The 22657-nt window shown below is 40.3% G+C and overlaps 1 protein-coding gene across 1 annotated transcript in view; it reads left to right on the top strand.

The window, feature by feature from the left end:
• Cdkal1 (CDK5 regulatory subunit associated protein 1 like 1) overlaps positions 1-22657 on the top strand; it is a 532156-nt gene that overhangs the window by 55637 nt on the left and 453862 nt on the right. The window contains exon 3 of the mRNA XM_051169450.1: positions 19558-19642. Coding sequence (XP_051025407.1) covers positions 19558-19642 — 85 coding nt within the window. The remainder of the gene's footprint in view (positions 1-19557; positions 19643-22657) is intronic.

The raw sequence follows: 22657 nt of genomic DNA, 5'->3' as shown, positions 1-22657 counted from the left end.
GTTTTAAATGCTATACTTTTACATCAAACTAACAGTGGCAAACAGAATTTTCTGAATTCATATTTAACTTACAGAGTGTAAATTAAAAAACAATCAGAAGGAATGCTTAGCAAGAGAGTGAACGAACTGCCATCATGGTAGAGGCCTTGTTTGCCTCGCGTGTTTCAATACCCAGCAGGCTCAGTGATTTGTTCTGAGTGTGCTTGTTCTGCTGTGTGCTGTTGTATCAGTGGAGCATAGTGTTAACCGCTCCTTCCATTCTAGACTTCATGTTTCTTGTCTGTTGCTGTTACCAGTGGTGCTGAAGTGCTTCCTATGGCTTTGTCTGTAGGTGTCATATGCATGTGTCGTTTTGGACACATGTAACTTGATCTTTGGAGTAAATTCTTGGAAGTATAATTGGGTTCAATATATGTAAATTTATAATTTTACTAGATGTGTTGCCTTTGGTGGAGAGTGTATTAATTTATGCTTCTGTCAGTAATGTATGAGCTTGTTAGTTTCCCCAGAGCCTGGCCAACATCACACATTATGGGCCTTTTTGATCTTTACTAATCTGATGAATGAAAAATGGCATCTTAGTGACTTTTAATTTGCATTTCTCATAAGAATCATTTTACTTCCTTTTCTATGACCTATTCATAGCCCTTTATTATTGCTTTATTAGGTGTTAGTTACTAATTTGTAGGTGCTCTCACAGGGACATTAGCTCACCACGAGACACTTGTCACTCTTTATTCTTTTGTTCTGCTTATGGTTGCTTTTCCTGTGACGGAGTTATTTTTTTACACAGCTGGTTTTTTATTGTCTTTCTTTCTTTCTTCCCTTTTTTGACTCTAGATGACAGCACTCACCCTGCTTTTGTTCCTGCTATTATTCTAATGCTTTCATTTTCTTACATTTAAATCAGTTACATGGAATTCACCCTGATTTACAGGTGATGGATGGGCCTGCTCTCATTTTCCCAGATGACTAATCATTTTTCCTGATACCATTTATTGAGTAATCTGTCTTTTCTCCTCTAATTTGAAATGCCACTATTACACACAGAATTCTTAAGTATATTTGTATTCTTTCATCTTTCAGAGCTGCTATCTTTTTATGAATAGTTTAGTCCCTCACAAGAGAGGGAATGTGCCCTCACCTCAGGAGATCCAGCCATTAAGACTGTTTTCTTGCCTTCCACTATTGTTTTGATCCCAATGTAGGATGGTCCTGAGCGCCATCTTCCTGCCTCCTCTGGAAGGCGCGATTACAGGCCTGTTCTTACCACACCTTGTTCTTTGTCATTTATATTTTTGTTAAAGGCTTTGTGTGTATGTATATGTTGTATGTGCATGTGTGTGCATGTGGGCTCCTGTATGCTATGGTATGTTTGTGTGGTCCAGGAGTGTGCAGGGATTCTCCTGTCTCCACCTCCTGCCTTGGCATTGTAGGTGTGCACTACTCCATCTGGCTTTGTGTGTTTCTGGGGATGGAAATTCAGGTCTTCATGTCTGTCCCGCAAGCACCTTTTCTGTTGAACTATCTCTCTAGCCCTGTTTAAAAATTTTAAAGTAATTGTAGCTATTGTGCCTGTTAGCCACTCTTATTCTGGTACATTTAAAATATACATTTTAAATGATAGCTTAACTATTTGTCTTGTTGATCCGAAGAAAAAGAAAGGCCCCTTGGGTCTTACATTTGGAATGCTTCCCAGTGGAGAGCAGCTGCTTCAGGAGATGATACTGGCCCTTTAACTGTCTAGAGTTGTGCTGAATTCCCATTAGGGGAGACCCCTTTACAGACTCTGGTTCTGAAACTTCTTAGTGTTCAGGTGTGCAGGTGACCTCACTTCAGCCAAGTAGGTAAGAAGCCATGTGCAGCTACATGAATGGTAAAGTTGTGAGTGATAACTAAGAATAGGGAAAAATAGTACAGAAACTGTTTCGGATACAGCTTGATCTACCTTTGAGAGTAGAGAAGGCTAAATGTTGAAATCAATAACATTTTGATCAAATTTCTTATTGCTTCCTTAAGAACTGGACTGTCAGAGAATGTGGTTCATATACAGTACTGAACCTAGTGCCTTGTTTTAATTTTATCAATTTCCTAAAAGGAAATGTATTACTACAGATATTTTATGTAACTATAAGTGTCCATTGAAATTGTGTTGGTAACTTAGCCCATGGCTAATGTTTCTGTCCTGGGAGCTATCCTTATAGTGTTTGTTACTGCTAGTAACAACTTAGTGTTAATTCAGAGATACCCTCAGATTCGTATTGCAGAGGCAGATTCAGAAATGGTTGCACATTTTGTTTACTCATGAAAATATTTTGAGGGTACAGGATTTCATTTAAATAGTAGGAACAAATGTCCGAGCCCTGTTGCATATGGTGACAATAGTGTTAACTTGTCATTGTCGTCACCACCACCACCACCACCATCATCTCAGACAGGGTTTAATTCTGTAGCCTTGAGTGGCCTTGATCTTGTGTAGACAAGATCTCACAGAGATCTTCCTGCCTCCGCCTCCTGAGTACTACATAAACATAATGTTCTTTTAAAATATTTTAATTCTTTGAGAACTTCATGAAAATATTTTGATTATATCCATCTGCCTCCAACTCCTCCCAGATCCACTCTCTTTCATTCTGATCTCTCTACTCACCCAACTTTGAGTTTTTTTCTTTTTTTGAGCCCATCAATTCCAGTTTCGATTGCCCAGCTATTCTTGGGTATGAGCATTTCTGGGTGTGGTCAACCTGCCAGGGGTTAAACCATAAGGAAAACTGGCCCTTTCCCGTTAGCTATCAGTGGACCATGGCTCCTCAACTTGCAGTAGGATTTTGTGGCTGCCTCCCCTCTCCCTGCTGGGGTTTCATCTGGTTTGAGCTGGTGTAGGTTTGTGCATACTGTCACAACTGATGAGGGTTCATGTGTGCAGCTGCCCTGGTGTGTCCAAAAAACACTGTTTCCTTGGGGCCATCCATCCCCCATCTCTGACTCTTCTACTCTGCCCCTTCTTTCAAGATCACTGAATTGTGGGATGGAGAGTTGTGATAAGTACACCCCATTTCAGTCTGAGTATTCCACAGTGTTATTCTCACCACGTTGACTAGTTGAGATCCTTGTGTTAACTGCCATCTACTACAAGAAGAGGCTTCTCTGCTGAGGGTTGAGAAATTTGCTGATCTCTGAATATAGCAATATATTAAGTTCTTAAAGTTAAGAGAAAAAATGTAAAAATAGTGGATGTAAAGGTGTTCTCTAAAAATGATAACTTACAACCATGTGTGGTAAAATATATGCCAGCTAGGTATATTAGGGTAATCCACATCCTAAACTATGGTAATAAAATAAGAAACCCCTCTTGCTGCATAGGCTTTCTTTTAGATGTGTTCCTCCAATTTGTAAAATTAATTTGCCAAATAAAACTAATGTCTTCCTTCTTTTGGACAAATCTGTAATGCTTTGATTATTGCCCCCCATTGGTGGAGGAAGTTTATGTGTCTTATTACAACAGTCTATCTGTGGAAGTCAGTTCTCTCATTCCAGCGTGTATATACTGGGAATCGAATTCAGGTCATCAGCTTGGAGGCAAGTACCTTTACTCATCTTGTCAGCCCCTCATTAGTTCTTTTACTACCTAGTTGTTGATTGATTAAAGTTTCTGGATTTTTTTTTTTTTTTTACAGCATTCCTAATCTATTCCTTTCACATCACTCCAGCTCAGTGTTTTTATACATTTAACATCTTTTTAGAGTTTCTGAATTTAGAATTGTTTACATGGTTGTTTTTGTAGTTTTTAAGAGAATCCTAAAGAGTTGAAGCATCTATACCATTTAGGTATCATGAAGACTCAGTCCTGGCTGCTGTTTGCCTCCATTGTTTTTATTCTTCATGATAGGCACAGAGAGTGAACATTGTCCACGCAGATAGATGCCACTACTGTGGCTCCAGAAGTTCCGTGTCCTAGTGCAGGCCTCCCATCTGGGATGTCATCAAGTGAGGATCTGAAGTCACATTTCCATCCATAGCTGTGCTCCCTCTCACTTTCCCATGGTATCTGCTTCCTTTTCAAAGTACGAGCCTGTTGATGTCTGCTGATTTTTACTTGGCTATTATCTACTAATAGTTTAGTGGGTTGCTTTGCATATTCTAGCCTTGGCCTCTGGGAGATCTTTCAGTGGCTTTCTGTGTCTTCCTGCCATACCACCTTTTGGCTGTGTGAGCTATTCCAGCCTCATCTTTTATATTTCCCACCCTAGTCCTTAATCAGCTCTTCCCAGAAGGACTGGTTTCTTTCAATGGAGAATCATAACAGGAACCAAGTAGTGGGGGCTAAATGTACTAGATAGGGCATTACCTTTTCTTTTAGACACTCAATGGCAGATCAAGGACATGTGTATACATGTACATGTATGTACATCTCTGTACCAATTGAACTTGAGTTCATTGTAGCTTCTACTACCTCAGTACATTCTGTCAATATTTAAAAGCATTCTGACAGCTCTTTTCCAGTCACTGCAGAGCTCTTTTCTGTTGTTTAGTCTTGGGTCCCAGATTTAGGAAGACTGTGTGCTCACCCTCCCTTATGTAAGGGAGGGGGCTTTTTCATTCGTGATTTATTTATTTATTTATTTATAATGCTTCTTTTGCTGCCTGAATTATCTAGGTCTTCTCCTTTGACACAAATCAGGTGTTTCTGGGTAGTTGTTCCCTAACTCATATGTTTGATATTGCATGTTATTTTTCAATAAATAATGATTGTATCCTACTGTTTGAAGTATTGAGGATTTTGCCTATCCAGCTTTTCATTGTTGCTATTGTGAAGGTTTTTTGTTTGTTTTGTTTTTGATGGCAAGTGTAGACAAAGGAGATGGGGATGGATTGGTTATAGAAATATTTTGTGATTTTTTTTTTTTTTGGTGATTTTATTTGTTTAGTTTATTAGATTTTGAGAAAGAGAAAATTTATGATTTTATATTCTGCCATTTTTAACTTTGAGGCTTGCTTGGACAAAATCCACCTAAAACCCTTTTTACTCTTATCTGGGCTGCCTCTCCAGATTTATTATGTCTGTTCAAATACAGTCATAGTGTCTGATTGTTATCTGAGCTGTCATCCAGCATGACTCTCTTACTTTATAGATGAAGCAACTTAATTGGCTGTTATTTACATTAGTAGTAATTGTTCTTTAGAAAAAAGTTCAAGAAAGAAAATAAACCACTTAGTTGCTTTTGCCAGCCTTTTTTATTAAGATGTTTTTGGGCCTAGCATGTTCAGAGTGACTAATTGTATTGTTTTATATGGACTAGGGCAAGAAAGAATGCATATTAAGCATGTTTTGTTAGTTAGTAAGGTAATAAAATCTTTCTAGGGCAAAGCAAGAATTACTCCTCTTTAAACAGATGTTCTGGTCAAATTTGGTTGTTATAGAAAGTCCATTCAGATTTAATAAAAGTACAAAAGTAGTCTTAGCTGGGCGTGGTGGCACACACCTTTAATCTAGCACTTGGAAGGCAGATGCAGGAACATCTCTGTGAGTTTGAGGGCAGCATAATCTACATACAGAGTTTCAGGACAGCCAGTTTTACGTAGAGACCCTATTTCAAAAATAAAACAGACAAGCAAACAACTCTCTGCCTTTTCCCAAAAAAGTTTCACATTGTGGCACAATATACATTTTTATTTGAAAGGATTATGTTTTGAAAAACCTTGGGATGATCAGTATATAACTTAATTCAAGCTTGTGTCCTGGTCCAGTTGGAAATTAGGATATAGCATCATAACCCAGTATTTTAGTTTAGGATTGTCTTGTAGAACTTCATTCAGTGTGCAAAGCTTCTTTATAGTACACTTTGCAAATTCAGAGGGAAATTGCTATGTTGTATTCCCACCTTGCTAAAATAAAGTCTTGTGTTACAGTTCACTGAAGAATTTAACAATTAAACAATTATCCAGTCCACGGTGCTTGCTTTTTGTCTTTTATAAGTTAGTCAAGGTGAGGAGTTAGGCATTTACTAGTCGAGAGTCAGTGGCTTCTATACTGTTGTATTCGTTACTTACTGGCATTTCCACAAAGTTCATGGCCAAAAGCAACTTGTGGAAGAGAGAGTTTATTTTGGCCTATGGCACTAGAGGGATAAGTCCATGGCCAGGGAAGAGGCCTGGCAGCAAACAACATGCATGGCGTCAGGAACAGAAAGCTGAAGAGTTATAATATCCTCATTCCCAAATAGGAAGCAGGAAGTAAGACCAGACCATCACTCTCAAAGCCTGTCCCAGTGAAGTACCTCATCTAGCAAGGCTGCATTTCCCCAAACTTTCCCAACAGCACTAACAACTGAGGACAGAGAATTCAAATGCTCAGCCCTGTAGGGGCGTTTCTGATTCAAGCCACCACAGTCACGGCGTCTGATTGTAACAGCCTCTTGTTTTGAATTATTGATCCATTTTGAAGTGCTATTTAAAACAATTTTATAAGAGTAGTGACTAAGCTTGCAGAGTCTGTAGCCAGATCGCCATGATCCACCATTTGGTCACTGGTAACCTCAGCTGCTCAGCTTCCTCCTGTGTGAGTGGAGCACCACATAAAGGATTGTCCAAGGTGTGCAATGAAATATCCACACAGAGTGGGGCACAGTGCCTCTCGCTTGTAATCCCAGCACTCGGGAGGCAGAGACAGGTGGATCTCTGGGAGTTCGAGGCCAACCTGGTCTACAAAGTGACCCAGGACAGCCAGGGCTACATAGAGAAACCCTGTCTCAAAAACAACAACAGTACCACCACCACCGCCACCACCACCACCAGAAATCTCCACACAGGGAGCACCTAGACCATGACACCACACACATGCTCAGTAAGTGTGAGCTGTGTTCACACTGTCTTGCTTTTTAGGACCTCTGCTTAATGTTCACGTGCTTTCTTTGAAAGAGAGGCAAGCCTTTGTGTTGTTTCTAACAAAATCTCAGTTGTTTGAATTTACAAATAGACTCGGGAGCCAGGTGCAGGGGTGAAAGGCTGCTAGCACTGAGAGGCAGAGAAAGCACCCAGTTGACCTTTCTCCTCAGCTGACATCCCAGAAGTAGTGCCTTCCTCTCCCATGTATCTCAAGAACCCCTCAAGCTTAATATCTCTTCCTTTTGCTTCCTCCCTATCCGCCCTCCTCACTTCCTCGCTCTGTTTTTTTTTTTTCTTAATACTCCTATGTTCACTTCCTGTCACCTGGTTCCTTGCCTTGTCTCTTGACCTATGATTGACTTTATTTTATTCTGTTTATAGTATTCAAGCAGAAAGCTTTTGGATTAAAGGTGTGTGCTAAAGCTGAGCCATACCACAACTAAAAACAGGTTTTCCAGTAAATAATACAATCTCGGGGTTCACAGTCTGGTCAAATATCCTGTCTCCTTTTGTAAGCTTAAAAAGATTCTTGTAAGCTACAAGAAATCCACTCAGACCTTCCTCTCAGGTGAAATGGACTCCAGATAAGTACTGTCACTCAGCAGCCTAAGTTTTCCACTTATTGCTTATGTCAGTGGGTGGCATTCCTCCCCTTGCCCTAGCTTTGGGACTCCCTTCCCCCAACTACCAAATCCATGGGTCCAAAAGTTTCAAATGTACACCACCCCCAAAGAATTTTCTCCCAGCCTACTTAACTTTGTCTTCTATCTGTATATATGTTCCAATATCCTGTCAAGTCCAGGTGTTTCCTACATCCAGGATAGCGCCAAAGCAGCTACCCACAGGTGCTCCAGCCGAACCTTGCATATTGCTTCAGCTAGGTATGCATTTTTATTCCTAGCAGCAGGTGTTCTCACAGAGCCTGACAGCAGTGAAATAGCTAGCTTTTCCAGCACCCCCATTCTCTTAAGGTCTCCAAGGATGTTGTTACCTCCAAGTCAGCAGAAAGCAGTCTTTCTGAACACAGTGTCCTCATTTTTGCCTCATCACCCTATGTTTGTCATTTTTAATTCAAAAGGGAGGAATGTTAGGGTACAGACCATCTCACTAGCCTGACTTTGAGAGTCCTGGCAACTTCTTATGTCATCACTTGCCATGGCTGCCAGGGGTGTGCCAGGTAAAAGGGCCAAGCTGCCCGCCAGTCTCTCTGCATCTTTTGACCTCTCTGCTCTCCCTCTGTCCCCTTGGTTTCTCTCTCTGGGGCTCTTTCTCTCTGTCATGGGTGCACCCCCCTTTTCTCTCCCTCCTTGCCTTCTTTCTTTCCCTCTTTGCCAGACTTTACCAGAATTATCTTATCTACCAAATATGAGAAAAATTTATTGGTGGAATCAGGTAAAACATTATATCAGTATGCACATGTTTTCTCTTTTCTGTGTTACTCTTTTGAGTAAGAATCCCAATATTGTGTGTTAGTCCACACTGATTCTCAGGGGTTCTTACCAGGGAAATGCGTGTTCATTGAAAGGCTTGAATATCTTTTGTGTCTTACAATGGATCCTTGAAAAATTAGAGTTTCAGATGAGTTAAGTCATGTGGGTTGTTTATAAAAAGTCAGTATTTTGCTTTAAGTTTCAGTTTAATAAGCATTTATTGCTTGGCTTAAATATGTTTTATGTATTTCAACTCTCAAGTGATTTGTCATATTTAGATCTGTTTTTGTTGTTAGGTGCAAGCAAGATCCTTGTAATCAATGAATTGCTTTTGGGTAGAGTTCCACACAGATTTTGCTGTAGTAGAGATGTGGACTTTTATATAAAAAGTCTATACAACTAATTCCGAGCCTTAGAAGAAGATTCTTGACCAATTGTGTTATCTCGGCTTTTCTTTCTGGTTTAGACTTAAAAATAGTGTTGTCTATATTGCCTTCTCAGATGTGTGTGCCCCACTCGCCCTTAAAGGCTTGATTTAGAATTGGTTTTCTAGGAGGTAGTTTGCTAAAGAGAGTGTTGTGAGCTTAGAGACATAAACGGATAATTTCTTTCTACTTCTATATTGTAATTACTTAATTTCTAACTTCCTTTTTATTGATTAAAATTTATTTCCTGCACTCACCGAGGCTTATTCAGTTTTGGCTGATACCTGCTATGGGTGCAATCTAGCTCCATTGCCTTCTAAAAAGCAGTGTTAGGACACCCTGTTGTGTTAGAACACCTTGTTGCTGTGAGAAAAAAAAATACCTGATTGCTTAAGCAGCTTAAGAGAGGGAGGGATTATGTCTGCTCACAGTTAGAGAGGAAACAGTCCACCTTGTAGGGATAACATGGCAAAAGGGCAAGGTGGCTAGTCACATTCATCCAGAGTCAGGAGCAGAGAGATGAATGCTGGCTCTCAGGTGGCTTTCTCCTTTTTAGTTAGTTAGGTCTCAGGCCCCAGCCCATGGGATGTTGCCACCCACATTCAAGGTGATTCCCTCCTCAGTTAACCCTTTCTGAGAACACTCTCTTAGACACATTCAGAGGTGTGTCCCATGCTGATTCTAAATCCAGTCACAGTGACAAGAAGATTAAGTGTCACAGGGATCATTTCTCATCTGTCTCGTTTTGTAAGTAACCTTTCCTGTTAGAAAGCAAAATGGCTGAAAGTAAGAACATGACCTAGACCTTTGAAGGGCACTTAACTCATTCTTAGGTGCTTAGATGCAAAGATAAAACTGGCTCTATTCTTTGTGGCTTGAGAGATAGATAGGTCATTAGTTAAGAGCACTTACTGCTCTTTTAGAAGATCCAAGTTTGATTTCCAGCACCTAACAGCTTCAGGGAATCTGACACCCCCTTTACATGTATGTTGCATATGACATACACTTACACAGACACATACACATGAGTAAAAATAAATCACAGATCTGGCTACCTCTGCCTTCTGGGTGCCGGGATTTAAGTAGTGCCACCATGCCCTATTCAAGCTTAAAAATTTTTTTTATGTTCATAAGTGTTTTGCATACATGTATATATATGCATCCTGTGTTTGCCTTGTGCCATAAGGGGCTAGAATATGGCATTGGATCTTCTGTAACTGCCATGTGAGTATTGAGAACCAAATTCCAATTCTCTGCAAGAAGTAGCAAGTGCTCTTAACTACTGAGTCATCTCTGTAGCCCTGGTGGCTTTATTCTTGAGATTCGGTCCTGTACTTGCTTCCTCCAGCTTTAGCCATGTACATAGGTACACTCCCAAGAGTCCAGATTACATGAGGGACATACTCTGCCACTGCAAGGTAACTTGAGGTTTCCTTGGAGAGAAGATTTATCAGAAGACAGAGCTTGAAAGCAGAGTTGCTATAAAAAGACTCTAAAACCACAGGAAGATACCTTGGAAGCATAAGAAATGCTGCAGGCAGGTGAACGAGAACTTCTCTGTACCTGACACAGGGCTCAGTGTCCTTCATGCCCTCTTCCTGCTCTGCCTCTTGTTTAAGTGTGGGGAGCTGTAGGAGTATTTTTCTAGCCATGTTTGCTGGTAAAGATGACTGTTTCTTGCACTTGAATTTTAAGGTTTGTTTGTGAGAGTGAATGGAACTTAGAAAGGTTTTTTTTGTTGTTTGTTTTTTGATTTTTGATAGGGAGTTGGGAGAACTTTCTGAAGTATTTTGCTCTATGTGTCAGACTTGTTACTCTTGATTTCCCACTTTTTAAAAAAACATCATTTTACTTCTATTACTAATTTGGGCACTATTTAATAGTAATAAAATCTTATTTAAACTTTCTTTTTACTTTGTGGTTGAATATTTGAAAGCAGGTACATTGCATTATATTTCAAAACTTGCACCAGAAAACAACATAGACAAAGCTGGGTTCTACCTGGTAGTTTTCTGTATGTTTACTGAGGCTGAAGGAATACCCACCAAAGGGGGTAATTACGCACCTCTTAAGGTAGGTTTCTAGCGGAAGTTTTGAGTTTTGTAACAGTTTTTTGGTAACATTTGCAAGGTTTAATAATGAAGAAGAGAGTAAAGATTTTAAGAAGGGAGAGAAAAAGTTTGCAGTAGATATCTACCTTTGGTGCCTTGGCTCCTTACCCTTGGTGAGCTGTTCTGTTACTTTCTTTGCGTCTTCTTGGTGGCAGTATGCCTGTTCCTGCTGGAGGCTTCTCCTTCCTGTGGATCAACAGCAGCCCTTCATCACATCAGGAGGCTAAAGCCTTGTTGGAAGCTATACAGCACAGCAGACTTCCCCAGATATTTCGGTCAAAACTATTTCACATAGCTACTGTGACCAGGAAGAAAGCATTGCGTTAGCCTTTCCAGGAGATGGAGGGCCTGGAGTCAGCTTTTGAGTTTGTGACCAGCAATACCTGAGTAAAATCCACCTGATGGATGGCTAACCAGAGTCTAATTTCTATATGCTCTTTCCTTGTGACTACACTTTGCAGGAAATGCAGTCTCCACCACTCCAAGGGAGACGATGCACATTCTTACCCACAACAGCCAGCTTTGTTCCAGTCTGCAGGGTGTAGCTTCTCTCCCTCACTTCTGGCTAGGGCTGTGCTTTCAGAATATCAGCAAAGCGGAGTAGCTAAAACACCGGTAACTCCAACAAATCCTCCTATGTGTGTACATGCCCTGTGGTGAGGGTGTGAGCACTGAGACGTCCTGTTCTTCTGTGTGCTCCTCTTTACCTGACTGGCGTGTTGTTCTTGTGTTTGCTCATGGAAGGCTCCATCTCAGTCACACTTGACTACAAAGTCTGCATTACCATGGTTATATTATGAATCTTTAAAGTGAGTAGAGGGTTGTTTCCACTTGTGTTGACTACTCTTTGGACTTCTTCATATAAATTTTAGAAGAAATTCATCCCTTCCACTTTCTTAAGATTTGGTAGGAATTGTTTTGCACTCATTGGCATATTTTATTAGAGATATACATACGTGTTTCATTTTCTTTGAAGACGTGTTACTGTATTTTTGCTTCAATTTCACTTGTTATTAGTGTACCCTCGTAGTGCATTTATTTCTGTTTGCTGACCTCACTTTGTGTTGAGGGGTGGTAAATTCCTTTGAATTTATTGCACAGTACCCTATGCCATGTGCAGTAGAGTGTTTTCTTCCTTTCTGTTCTGCTTGCTTTACTTTGTCCTCCTTATTTTATTTTGTCACTAGAATTTCCTGAACTATGATGAAGATGGTGAGATTTTATATCCTTGCCTTGTTCTTCATCTTAGGAGGAGAGACGTGAGTCTGTCAGCTATCGAATACAATTCTTGTTATGTCCAAGGATTTGGTAGATGTTCTTTTTGGGTTTGAAATAAATGTCTTTTCCCAGTTTTCTGAGTTAACTTTAAAAAAATAAATCATGACTTGGTACTCTATGTTTTGTGGGTGTTTGAGTTGTAAGAGGAAACTGGGTTGGAAAGCAGCAGTGGATGGATAGGAGGACGATAGAATCTGAATGTTGTCTAAAGCATGGGATGCTCATGGTGCCAGAGACATTGCCTGGCTCTGAGCCAACTACATTTCTTTCTCTATAAAGAAAAAGATGCACAGATATGATTACATGAAAATATTCTTTTTGCTCGTTGGTTTTTACAAAATGTTCCTTCAATAGAAACTTTCTTTTCAGGGGTATAGCTTTTTTTTTTTTTTTTTTTTTTTTTTTTTTTTTTTTTTAATCTTTACATCGTTCATATAAAACAGATACCTAATTTACTATCCAGGAAAAATATTTCCACATGACTGGAAAGCTCTGTTCCATCATTTTTAATAACAGTTTGAAAATTTTGTTCATTAATGTAGTGTTTTGATGACCCCCATCCCTCCTCTCCAGTCCCTTTCCCATCTTCCCTTGTTATTCCTTGCCAGCCTCCAGTTCTCTTTGCTTCTTTCTTTACACAGTGGAGTCTGCTCTGCGTGCCAGTGTGTACGTGAGTGCAGGTACTGTGCCTAGGTCAGCTTGTAGTATCAATAGCCCACCCTGCCCCTCTCAGTTTCCAGCTCAGGGGACCTCTTTGCAAGTCACAACACCTTTTTCTGTTCCTGTTTCCTCATCTCCACAATGGGAATTAAAAATGCTTGCTTAGTGGTAAGTTGTAGAGCTCACATGAAAGAATGTATTTGAAAATGATTTGCAAGTGGTAGAATGTTATGCAAATTTGGTTATTTAACTCTAATTTATTACTCTAATTTCAGTCAAAGCTGAAATATATAGGGAATCAAGTTAAGTGTTTTAATTGCACTTTTGACTTCTAGGCAAATTCCCTTTGATTCAGAGTGCAGAGGGGAGGTCACATAGGTTTTGCTTTCCCTTCTACTTGCAGCCCGTTGTCCTGTCACCATTATTCAACAAAGCAAACACTCCTCTTCTGCAGTCTTCCACTCCCATGATGCTTCTGTTGTGTACTTCTACATTCTTGATGGTTTTTACCGTGGAGTACAACAGTTCTCCCCACCCCATGTTTTGTTGTTTGTCATCTTTGATGACATCAGCCTCAGCTTTTTGAGTTCTTTCATGTATCTCTAGTCCTTTTTGGAGTCACCCCTTTTATTAGCGTTACAGACCAGAAACCTTCAACTCTTCCCTTTGTTGTAGAGCATAGCTAGTTACTAATTTATTTTCTTTCTTTCTTTCTTTTCTTTTTTTTTTTTTGCAAATGCCTTTCCCATTTGACTCTCAGTTTTCCCATAATAACAGCATATCCCATCACTTATTTTCTTACCTCTAACCTATTGCAATAGCCCTGTTCAAGGCAGAATTAGAACCTATGCTTGCTGGGTCTTACACTGGGTCTTTTAGCAAGTCAAACCATACAGAACTTGTGTCCAGAGATTTGTAAAAACATCTAGAATGTAGAGCACAGGCCTGGGGAAGAACACCCACCTGCCAGGTCCAGACTCATGGCCAGATGCTTCAGACTCTAGGAAGACTTGATTTCTAGAACTTGAATTCTGTTTATACAAATTCAGGTACCTGGTCCGTTTCGGTAGGGTTCCTGTTAATCTGTTTGTAAAGCAGTCTCCTGTTACTTTCACTCTAAGTATACACATGTAGAAACTTTTGTTTTATCCCATCTGTGAACAGGGTGTGTGTGTGTGTGTGTGTGTGTGTGTGTGTGTGTGTGTGTGTGTGTTTGTGTGTTTGTGTTCCTTTAGTAAGTGTAATTTCTTTGTAATTGATACTCAGTATCTTAGGGGAAGAAATGTTGGCATTTTTGTTCTTGTTAGAACAAGACAGTGCCCTGGAAGAGATAACTACCAAACTGACCATCAAAGCTGGCTGTAGCATCTCCTGAGATTGTTTTTCTAGTTGCCTTTCTGATTCTCCTGACCCCATGGCCATTATCTGTCTTTAGAACATGGTCTTAATTCTGCACCCCAAGCTGTCCTGGAACTCACTATGTAGCCCAGGTTACCTAAGAACTAGTGGCGGATCTCCTGCCTCAGTCTCCTGAATATTGTAATTTCAGGCATGAGTTACCATGCCCGGCTGCAACAGTCAACTTGAAAAACCACTTCCATTACCACAAGGATAAACCACAGGTTATCGTACTGTCTGTCTCTTGTTCTCTACTTCCTCCCAGTTACCAGTTTACTCTCTGTCCTGTGTTTGTATTTCATCGGGACACTTGGTTGAAATCAAGTTCCATGGTTTATGCACTTTTGTGATTGTCGCCTGTCACTGAGCATAGCTTTTAAAGATCGACCTGAGTTGTTGCATCTCTCAGCACCTCATTTTACATGGATAGTGATATTGTGTTGTACATTCTGGGTTGTATTTACCCATCCATCAAGTGATGGATATCTATATTTTCTCTACGTTCTGGCTCTTGGGAATCAGGCCTTTGTGAACATTGTGCACAGTTCTGTGTGAGCCTGTTTTCATAGATCTAGGGCAGATGTGTAGTGGACTTGTTGGAGTGTGAGTTAATTGTGTTTAATAGTTAGAGGAACCAGCAGGCCATTTTGCAAAGCAGCTAAACCTTTTTCCAGCTCATATGCAGCACCTAGGTTCTAGTGTTTTCATATCTTTGCCAACATATCTTTAAAACAGTTTTAGAAAACACAGTTATCCCAGTTATTCCCAGTAGGTGGGAAACAGCCCTGTTGTGTGTTTTACTTGTCTTTCCCCGATGGCTGATGTTATGGGGCATCTTTTTGTATACTTGCTGGCTCTTTGTTGGTCTTTGGACAAGTGTCTATTCAGGTCTCTTGTCCATTTTTATATTGGATTATTTGCCATTTTATTATTGAAATCTAATACTTGACATTGTCTATTTTTCTGATGCAATGTTGATACCATAATTCATTGTATTTGATTTTTGTTGCTAGAATATGTACTGAGATAAGTAATCAAAATAAATTAAAAAATTTTTGTAGAAAAGTTTTAATCATGAGTACGTGTGTAGATTTGTGTACTTGCTTGGGAGTCCGTAGCAGCTAGAGAGTGTATTGGAGCCTCTGGGCTGGAGTTGCAGGTGATTTTGAGCTGCTGCTGTGGGTGTTGAGAAGCACACTGCAGTCCTCTGTAAGAAGAGAAAGTGCTCTTAACTGTTGAGCCTCATCTCCAGCGTTCACAGTAGAATCTGAATCACCCCAAAGCTGTAGTGTTGTAATCCAAAGGGTCCATTTGGAGTTAGGTTTCCCAGCCCTCACTTAGAAAGGCATTCTGTAGGACACATTCTGCCTTGGCTGTTTAGGTAATTCTCCCTACCTTCTTATTGCAAGTTTTTAGATATCATGACAAATGCATACAATCTTCTAAATAGTTGTTCTTTCCCAAGGAGTGTGTTCTATTTTTGTTAAGTTTTGTTCTGTTTGGTAGTGTCTCGCTCTGTAGCCAAGGCTAGCCTAGAACTTACTCTGTTCCTTCAAGCTCTCCGTCCCGAGTGCTTTGATTATAGGTATGAGCCACCTAAAGTAGAATTATATGCCAATATTTTACCTTTAAAATAATGGCTACTTACCTTTGTGTAAGATGGATAAAATATGCTTGTATTTTTAGCCAGCACAATAGGTGTATCTTGGTGATGAATTTAAATTCTATCAAGTCAGCATCAGTTAACTATATTGTTCAGTTTATTTCTTTCTAGGAGTTATTAAAAAAATATCTAATTTTAATGTGGGTCTTGCATAAGTATTGGGAGATAAAGAAGCCATAACTACTTTGTTCTCCCCCCCCCACGCTCTCTCTCTCTCTCTCTCTCTCTCTCTCTCTCTCTCTCTCTCTCTCTCTCTCTGTGTGTGTGTGTGTGTGTGTGTGTGTGTGTGTGTGTGTAGGTACATGTAGAGGTGAGAAGACAAACTCCAATGTAACTCCTTAGCTGCCTGCAGTTTTTTTTTTGAGACAGGGTCTCTTTGGATCAGGTCCTGCCAAAGGGACTAGGATGGCTGGCCATTGAGCTCCAGGCATATGCTGTCTCATCTTCCTTAAGTTGGGATTAAGGCATGTGCCGGCAAACCTGGTTTTGTTCCATGTATTCTGAGGGATGGAATTTAAGTCTGCATAGTTGGGTGGTGGACATTTTGTTGACTGGGCTGTCTCTCAGTTCTGTTTTTCATATTCAGTATCATTTGGTTTATTAGATCTTTGATGGTATTTCTCTGCATTTCATCTGAATCTTTCTCACCTTACCCCTTTGTATGGATAGCGCCCTCTCTTCCCCCGTTGAATAACCAAATTGGTTATTGTGTTGACCCAGTACCTTGTTAGGTCAAATTCAGAGGTGACCCCTGTATTAGCCTTTCCTGTATTGCAGGGTTGTTTCTGATCCTGGAAATGTCCCCTTTTTAGCAGATGACTTGAGTTACTGATTTGTGATAAACAACTGGAGACTGTTTACAATGTGATGGAAACCAGATGTTTTTGGCAATTTGTAAGTGAGTGATGGTCTCTGGGTTGTTTAGGTCTTTGGCTAAATAGAAGTCCTTTTGTTAGATCAGTTTTAGGAGATATGAAAAAAACCTATTTTATATAAAATATACAAATTTAAAGGTCAAGTTGTATTTTGGATTTCTATGTGTTAAGCCACAGGCTTTGAAGGTTTACTGTGACAGGAGAATAGCTTGCTAGACAGCTAAGGGTGGACAGTGGCTGTGTATAGAGGGGTGATTGCGGCACAGGCATACCGGCTCTTGGCATATAAAACTGACATAACCCAGAGGTGCAGGTACTCTGGGATTCTTTAAATGTAGTGACTTCTGAATCATCATGTGTGTGGACCAACATAGCTATGAGAAATAATATTAGCAACACTCATCTCTGTAGTGAGTACATGGTTGTCTTGCATTCTCCTTTAAATTATGACCAGGATACTTATATATGATTTTCAGTAGTTACTTGCAGAGTTTTGCCAGCTATGACTTATCACTTAAAGAAAAAGTTTTTCCTTCACTGAGTAAACAGAGCTCATGCTGACTTTGGTTCCCTTATCTTATTTCTGTAGAACACCCCACAGGAGTACTTTGAAAGAACCATTTGTTATGGGGGTGACCTGAAGGAGGAAGTGCTTGTTTCTAGGCCTCACTATCTGCTCATGAACTCTCCACAGTGACCAGCATCCTTGACTTGAACGCCCCTTCCTGTGCAGAATCACAAAGGAGGTCTCTTGTCCTTTTCTGCCTTCTCTCCTGGTCCTTTCTTCTCATTCTCCTGCTGGTATAACCCTAGTTAGCTAAAGGGAGACTACTTTCTAATGACTCATTTTCAGTGCTTTTCAAAAGCAGGCTTAGAAAGCATAGTTACTCCATATTGGCACAAAAAGAGTAGTAGGTGAACTATAGAGGAAAAGTTAGCCCATGACCAGTATTTTAATTTATCTTTTATTGGTCTCAGGAAGTTATTGTTTTCAAGATAGATGATACGGTACCTTTAAGTTCTCCCACTAGTACATAGTTTACTCCCCCAGTTTTAGCAGGCTCTCAGTGATTTGTGCTATGTAAATAAACTCCCTGGGGCTGAGTGAGCTTAATGGACTTTTACACTGGACTGGATTTGTCTTCCAGTGTTCCCTGGGGCCCAGACAATCACACTTTCCCTCTTTGTGTTGTCCTCTATGAACTGTTGTCATCATTAGCCTGGTTGCCCTCCATATTAAGCCTAGGAATATATATGCCTCTTACTGTTCACTGCCGTTCCTCTGGTGTCTTTCACATGGTGCAGTTGTATAGGCCAAATGCTTTGTTCTGCACGGTGCTGAATTGTGCTACACAGATGCCAGCAGGGGCAGAAAGACTGGCGGGCGTGTCTGGGCTTCAGACTAATAACTTTCATTTGTTCTAAGTCTCTTGTTATTTCCTTCCTTGCCCACCCTTGATGAGAGCAGACCAAGGCTGACCCATTCAAAATCTTAGAAATATTAGAAATGGAGGGACAGCTGTGTTTGAAGCGCAGAAACCCCATGCAATGCTCTCAAGGCCAGGTCACAGCACTTGGCATTGTCCTTAGCTATGCTCTGCATTACTTTTGGTCAAGAGGTAGAGATCCACCAATGAGACATGCCAATTGTTTCAAGTTCACATCTGTGAATTCAGTTAGTTTGGACTCCTAATCCCTGCCCATCCCTAACTAGTGGCTTTCTGAAAACTGCTTTTTCTTTCTATGCTTGAGGTTCTTTCTCTGACAATGGGAATGAAATTGAACTCCCCTCACTGGAGAATGGGTTACAGGCAAAGGTATATGTGGCACGCCTGGCTTCCCGTCGGACACAGGATCTAGTCAATAATGCTGACGATGACCAATTTTACCAGTTAGGCTGTGTTACCATAGGCTTAAAAGCAATTTCTAGTGTGTATAAAGAAACAGTTTAGAAACTAGGTACATTTTCATTAGAACAAACATTGTTCCTCTTTCCTTAAGCTCAGAGTGGGAGGTTTGTGAGTGACCATCCTTGTCTTGGTTCAGTGACACCCCTGCATCATGCAAATTGACCCCTCTTTAACAAAATGAACTCAGAAACATTGTGACCCCTGTCCTAGAGGTGTCATTAATGTCTCCATAAGTGTTAGTGAAAGGCATAAAAAGAAAAACAAAATTCCAAAACTAAACATGGAAAGCTTTTCAAGCCATGATAAGAGGACTTAACATGAGACTCTGTTTTCTACCAGACTGTCAGGAGTCCAAAGGTGTGAGGACCCATCTATTGGGCAGGGTAAGTGAGCAGCACTCACTGGTCCTGTGCGTTGGGGGTATATAGTGATCCACCCTGTCTAGGGAGTTAACAGTGTGTAGGACATATCAGGGTTAGTCTCTGACTCAGCAGGCCCACTACTTTCTGTTGATACTGGAGGAAACCTGGGAAAAAGTAACCCATGGTTAGTCAGCTGTAAGTCTCTCTCTCTCTCTCTCTCTCTCTCTCTCTCTCTCACACACACACACACACACACACTCTCACACACACTGTTTATTGGAGTACTGTTGTAATAGTGAAACACATTAAATAATGCTTTTTAAAGCATAAGTAAAGCAGAAGCTCCATTTGGCTCCCATGACATTTTCAGGTTTCCAAACCAGATCTGACTCCCGAGCTCTGGTTGACAGGGCTGGAACTGTGCTCACTTGACTTTGACACTTCTGCTTTCCCCTGTCCCCCAGCATTCCCAGAGCACCTGGGTAAGCACTGCATGATTTTGATTTGATTAAATGTGATATTTATCTTTTCTTTTTTGTGTTCATTCTTTCTTTTACTAGAGAATGCATCAGATGCAGACTTGTGGCTCCTGAACAGTTGTACTGTGAAAAATCCAGCTGAAGACCACTTTAGGAACTCAATCAAGTAAGTAGGAAGTCCCCTTTCTTTTCCTTTCAGATAATCAAGGGAAGAACTAGTACCACCCAATATTAGCCAAGAAACCTTTTCCTTTAGAGCCATGTACTTAATGTATGATGTGCCACAGTGTGCACACGGATGGAGGTTAGAGGACAAGTTGCTGGAGTCGGTTCTCTCCTTCCGCTGTGAGGGTCCCCAGGATTGAATTCTGGTAGTCACTCTTGGTGGCAATGGCCTTTATCCACTGAGCCCTCTCTCCACTCCCAAATAAGCCTTTAAAAGATTTCTCAAACTACTTTGATATTTCTTCAGCTCATATACATCTTTTACCTTTTACTGAGCGATTCCTAATATTACTAAATACCTAGTATGAATCAGAAACTATGAGTTGGATTTAAACAGTTTTAAAAATAAAAGCACTCTATGCTAGCTGCCTCACAAACACAACATCACAGCTGGGCTCAGGAAGCCCCTGAAGCAGCACCCAGTCGGGCTTCCAGGACGCTCTTGATGTGGATTTCTCTGGTGAATGGGGTTTGACTGCAGAGTTGCATAATGCGATTTGAGCGTTTGTGAAGTTGATTTTCCTGGTGAGAGTATGTGTTCTTCTGAGAGGAGGCAGGCATTCCTGGTAAAATCCCTAGCCATAATCCTCAGCCCCCACCCCTATTAGCCCTTTTCTAGGTGGTGCAGTGTGGGCCAGGGAGCTCCAGTAGGTAACCGCTACATGGATCCTTGCTATTGGTTTGTTTCCTCAGTGTGGAAGATTCTTTCTTCACATATGCTTTGAATCTCAGTCTACCCGCTTCCTTAGAAACCTCACTCTATAAATTATTCCCTTCTAGGCTTTTAGCCTCTGCAGCTCCTTCGGCTCCGTTCCTTTGCCGGTCAGCACACTCAGGTCTAATCAGTAACAGATGTCTTCGTTACCTAGTTGCCATTGCCTTCCCAGCCAGGCCTTTTCTTAGCTTTACTTCTATTATTTATTTATTACATATTTATTTAATTCATATGCACATATGTGTGTGTGTGTGTGTGTGTGTACATTCGTGCATGTTGTATATGTGTAGGCAAGGATTGAGGGTGGCAATCCCTTTAACTCACAAGGAACAAAAAATTTTGAGTCACAGCAGAAGGTAGGAAGGCTGGATGGAGCAGTAGAAAAGACATAAAGCATAGCAGGTGATGCTGCTATTCATTTCTAGAAAATCCTCTCTCTTTTCTTTTAGAATGAGAAATCTGTCATATGTACAACATTGTCTAAAGGACAGTTACAAATTACACAAAGACATTTTAGTACTGTTGATGCGCCCAGCTTACAACCTAGAGAATACTGTTCTGTGATTGCAGATGAATCTCACCATGAAGTGAGCTTCCGATGTAACTCAGTGGTTGAGCATGTGTGTATGGAGCCCTGAGTACAACTCCCAGCATCACCAGAACAGCAAACAGCCTGGACCAAGACAAAGACATAAGGAAGGAATGAAAGGGAAAAGAGGACAGAAACGGCCCCCAGGCTTCTTTCAGTGGGTTTTGTCATTGTGTGTGTGTAAGCATGTTATTCTTTGGTGCATGATGAAGCACCTCTACTCAGAGAATGAAAGTTCGTCCTTATAATACTACAAAGCTCAGCGTTGTAAGTCGGGGTTCCTTTAATGTACCATTCTGCTTAATTGAAAGAAAAGTGAAAAGGAATATTACAGATGATTTAGTACTTTTAATGGCTTTAAAGACTTTTGATCCTTATAACCAGTTGTTACTAAAATAACACTTCAACTAATGTTTGATTTGTTTCCAGAGTAAATATAATCATGTAACATAAAAAAAACAATTGACACTGAGAACATGTCAGGTACAAGTAACATTTATACACACGAAGATTTTACATACATACTTTTCTACTTCTTGCCATCTCTTAACAGTAAAAGGTAAAGATGAGTATTTTGCAACCCTGATGTATCCATACATTATTACGTGTATGCAAAACTATACCATTACTATGCTACCCAGCTGTCTGCCATCATGCTGTGGATCTATCCCTTCAGCCTCCATTCTTGTATGTATTTTATGTTTCTTATGCTTTTCAATAAGATAAGCTAACATTTTAATTCAAGGAGAATATGATACTATGCTACTTGTCCATTTATGGTGGCTAAACCTTTCTATTAGAATTCTTTTTTATCCCCTTGATCTCTTATCAATTGCTTTGTTTTATTAATATTTAAAAATAATTTCCCTATAGTGTGGGGATAGAACCGACTCTCTAGCCCTGAGTTCCACCTCAGAGTCTGGAACATGCTGCGCATGTGCTCTACCACTATGCCACATCCTGGCCTGGCACTAACTCTTACTGGTCATGTCTCTGAACAACTGCTCTTGTTCCTTTCCAAAGATTTCCTGGTCTTCGTCACTGTTTGCCTCTCATTATCCATTGTCCATCACTTCATTTTGTTTCTAGAACCATGAGATAGAGTCACCTCACTCTAACAGGATAACAGGAACTGAGAAACAAACATGGGCTTGTTTTTTTCATGTGATTAATACAAGTCTCATTTACAATCTAGCAGGGGTGTGTGTGTGTGTGTGTGCCTGTGTGTGGCAAGTGCTTGTAACAAGACAATTTTTTTTAATGTATTGAGGTTTTTATGGTATATTATAGATCAGATTGATGAAATTATAGCAGTTTTAAGTAACAAAAATAGAAGTAAAGTTTATTTTCTGGACTGGCCTTGACTTTGAACTTTTGTTATTGGCTGAACTAGTTCAGATAAAAACTGCTTTGGGGCCTGTGTTTCTTGACGCTGCCTGTCAGAGCACTCTGTTTCCTTTTGAGCAACTGTAGTACCAGGTTCCTGTTTGATCTATTATTCTGGTGTGGTTTAAACAATATGGCCTTTAACTTGAGAGACTCGAATAAATGAAAAAGATCAAAAGTTTGAAAAAAAATTGCTGCTCTTAATGAGAGTATCAAATCAGAAATGCCTTTGACTTGCTCTTTACAGAAGTGTGGGGTCTTTCTCA

Source organism: Acomys russatus, chromosome 3, assembly GCF_903995435.1.
Source record: "Acomys russatus chromosome 3, mAcoRus1.1, whole genome shotgun sequence".
Classification (NCBI taxonomy): domain Eukaryota; kingdom Metazoa; phylum Chordata; class Mammalia; order Rodentia; family Muridae; genus Acomys; species Acomys russatus.
Note: the sequence above shows the minus strand (reverse complement) of the source record. Positions and strands in the feature narration are given on the sequence as shown.